Raw genomic sequence first — 3,901 nt, 5'->3', positions numbered from 1 at the left:
TTTTAACAAATGTTATTGATTGTCGAAGGTGAGATTTTTCTTTCTTCGGACGAAAACAGTTCTTTGTGACAGAACACGAAATATTTGTGAAAAAAAAGAAGCAATAATGCATGCGCTTACATCGCAAACTATCGGTTGGAATCGAAACATTTATATTGAGCTAAATTTGGTTGTAACACAACGCTCTTTACACATTAATTTTATGGGATTATGTTTGAATAGAAACTTACTATTGATATTCAAGAAATTATACAAAAAAAAACAGGCAAAAAGAACAACAACACTTGAATCCACAAGTGAAAATAATAATGTAGTTTGAGTTTATATTTAGTCAGTTCTGTTCATAAATTATTATCATTACACTTATCCTCTAATTTCTACTGCAATATGCAGTTTATTATTAAATAAACTTACTTTGCTGAAATAATTTACAACCACTCAAGCGTAGTTTTCATTCCATTCTTTATTGGGTTTTCAGGTAAAAATCATTTACAAAGACTTGCAACAAAGCTATGTTTTTAACTTTTGGCTCAACGGTTTAGTTTATTGGAAAGGAAACTTGCACAAAATACGAGGTTAACTCATTTGAGCATCTTAACTCATGTCCTTTTGTATTAAAACTCTGCATTTTAGGTCAAGCTGCATTGGAGTATAGTCAGAAAAAAATAATTTCCAAATAAATTTCATGAGAAAAAGTTTCGTTAATGTAATGCCTCGATATTGGAAAATCATTCGTAAAATTAATACTTGCATGCAAAAAAAAATGGTTTGCATCTGTTTTTTAAATCATATTTTTATTGTTCTTAACGAAAAATTCACTATTTTGACTTCAAACATAAAGAATTTTGCGATGCATGTTAAGTAATCATCCGAAAGACATGACATGGATTTTTTTCTTTCGTAAAAAACAAGTTTCGGCGAATTCACCGATTGTCTCTAGTTCGAATACCAAACTTGTAAAAGTTGTTATGATCGCCACTACAAACGTGTTTTATATTTTTGAAGTTTCAAATGCTTTCATATTTCGCTATAGTTGTTTGCACGTGTTTGATCATTTTCAGAAAACTGTAAACGTGAAACCAATTATTGGGTATAAATCACCAATTGATTTTTGTACCTATATTCAAATCAGAACTAAAAAACAAAACCAAATTGGTTGGCACCAACAAATAGAGCATTAAACATTACCTGTTTGAAAATGTTTTTCTCATCATTATCTGGGCATTGCAATGCGATGAAAACTATTCTGTCTGTCTCTCACTTATTTGCATCATAAAATAATTGAAAGCAAATGATTTATTATTAATATTGAAAAAGATAGATTTGAAAGGAGCCTTTGGAAACGAACTTCGTTATTTGACAGATTATAATCAGATGATTTTTGTAGAAGCAACACGTACAAAATTACAAAAAGGGTAAATAATGATATCAGATTATTGCAGTCCATTGTGGTCATTGCATTCATATGGTGGCCATAGGCAATTTAATGACTTCGAGAATACAAACGCAGATGATATGAGCAAAAATTCAAAAGAAATCAACAAACTAACCAAGCGATTTGAAGAAAGCAATAAAAGATACAAAAAATACATGAAGTCGTCTAACGGCAAAAAAATTATTTTTAATAAATCAAAGAGTTTTAAGTGCTTTGCTCGCGGTGTAAAATTAGCAAAATTGTCCGGTGGTTCCGATCGATGTGGTGCCAAGACCAGCAGAGATTTGAAAAAAGGAGAGCACATTTTTATTTCACGGCCATTTGCATCTGTCGTAGAACCAAATGAATCATACACCTTCAAATATTGCCACACGTGCCATCGAAGTACTTCGAAGGAATACATTGCATGCAATCAATGTTGGTCGGCTCGTTTTTGCAGCGGTTACTGTAAGGATATGAATCGAAGTCATCAATTCGAATGTGGTACATGGTTTCGAGACATTTCCGATTTGGATATAAAATTAGCCATTCAAATGGTTTTGGAAGCAATGTCAACATTTCTTACAGTCAACCAACTGGAAAAGCACATCACAAAAGTCGTTGAATCGGAAATATTGGTCAAAGAACATCCAAATCGACCACTGCCAAAAGGAATGAAACGATTGAATAAACAGATTCCGACGAAGTGTTATGATAAAAACACACAGCTGGACTGTATAATGTGCTCAATAAATTATGACGGTGAACGTGAAAGTTGTCAGAAGGCTAGTTTGGCATATTATATGATTATGAACTTTCCAGCCGTTGCTAATAGATTCAAAACGAAGGGTCAACGACGCTTTATGAAACATTTGCTGTTGCATTTTTTGAATATTGTCATGTTCAATTCCATTTCGAAACCGTTTATGGTGTCGAGCGACAAGGAAGTTAAGAGACTCGAACGACGAATAATTTACGATGCCATTAATTTTATCAAGCGCACCCTCCACCCCCGACCAAACGTTGAAATGCATTTTATAAATGGAAACACAATACACGGCATTGCAGCTGAGGATATCAAAGCAGGTCAACAACTCTTTATTAACTTTGATCAACTCTCGATATATTATGATAAATTTGATGTGAATAAAGAAGAAAATTAAAATTGAATCAATTTATTTCATAATTTAAGTCCAACATTGAATTTTTTTCGAACTCAATTTTTTTGTTCTTTTGAACGTTAATTTTGAGGAGCACTTACATATCTTTGTCACCTTTGAAACTAATACTACCGAAAAAAACAACATTTTTTCATATGAAAATTCGTTTCGATTTTATTGAATTTTTATTATCTTTGTCAATTTTAATTACAACTTTTCTCGAAATTAATTTTAAATAAATAATAAATTCTATTGGTTTGTCTATTTTTTGACATCTAAACAAAGGTATTGCAACAAAATAAAACAGAATGATGCTTGAAAAACGAAACAACTTAAGACATCCAGTTTTATCCACATGAATTCATAAAAAATCAAAATAATTTGCATCTTTAAAAGAAAATATATATAAAATATACAAAAATTTGAAAAAAAAAAATGTAAGTATTCCTTTATGTATTGGTTAATGCTTACACGACTAGAGAATGTAGCTTTCAAGTATTCATTTCTATATGGAATGTTTGTGTTTTCAAGGTTTTCTTTAACTAAATATAGTGTGCTTTGATAGAACCGAATTTAAAAAAATCCCAAACAAGCACTCAAATTGAAGATTTGAGATTCTCATCACTGTAACCCATAGAATGATTTTTAGATAGGATAGATTCGTAAGATCTCCGCAAGATCCGGATCCAAGCGTGCGTACGTAGCCGCATGATACATACATTCGTTATTTCGTATTGCTATGGCATGCGAATCAAAGTAGGCGAAATAAGAAGAACGAATTTGCGTGCGTATTATATATGTATGCATCATGCGGCAGCGTACGCACGCTTGGATCCGGATCTTGCGGAGATCTTACGAATCTATCCTATCCAAGAATCATTGTATGCTGTAACCTTATTACTGTGGTTTACAATCGCAGGTAAAATATTTCTAATTTAGATAATCAATTCCGATAAAAACGATACCGCAAGGGTTTTTCATAGTTATTTGAACAGACAGTGTTGTTACAAAAATGTTTCGGAGCGTGTTTCATTATTATTTGAAGTATTTTGCTTTCGTTTATTAGTGTTATGATATAAACCTGATTTCTAGAGGGATTTAACCATAACTGTCGTATGAATCATGTGTCGCGTGTTAGATTTTCGGAACATACAGTTTGTTCATTTTGAAACCGAAAACGAGAAAACAATGAAAAGTATAGTAATAAGATTTCAGCTTCTTTTTGCGCTTTTCTAAACCTAACCTTTTTTAAATCGTTTTTTTTAAATATTTTTTTGGAAGCGAATTAAAAAAAATATTATATTAATATTAATCAAGCTTTTTATTT

General features: G+C 31.5%; 1 protein-coding gene across 1 annotated transcript; it reads left to right on the top strand.

The window, feature by feature from the left end:
• Positions 1–1,422: 1,422 nt before the first annotated feature.
• On the top strand, positions 1,423–2,577 carry LOC116343099. The gene has a single exon (XM_031770995.1). The coding sequence runs from the start codon at positions 1,423–1,425 to the stop codon at positions 2,575–2,577; it is 1,155 nt and encodes a 384-aa protein (XP_031626855.1).
• The last annotated feature ends 1,324 nt before the right edge of the window (positions 2,578–3,901 follow it).

The sequence above is a fragment of the Contarinia nasturtii genome, unplaced genomic scaffold (genome assembly GCF_009176525.2).
Source record: "Contarinia nasturtii isolate CC-2019 unplaced genomic scaffold, AAFC_CNas_1.1 Cnas_scaffold_928, whole genome shotgun sequence".
Lineage (NCBI taxonomy): Eukaryota > Metazoa > Arthropoda > Insecta > Diptera > Cecidomyiidae > Contarinia > Contarinia nasturtii.
This window is presented reverse-complemented; position numbering and strand designations above follow the sequence as displayed.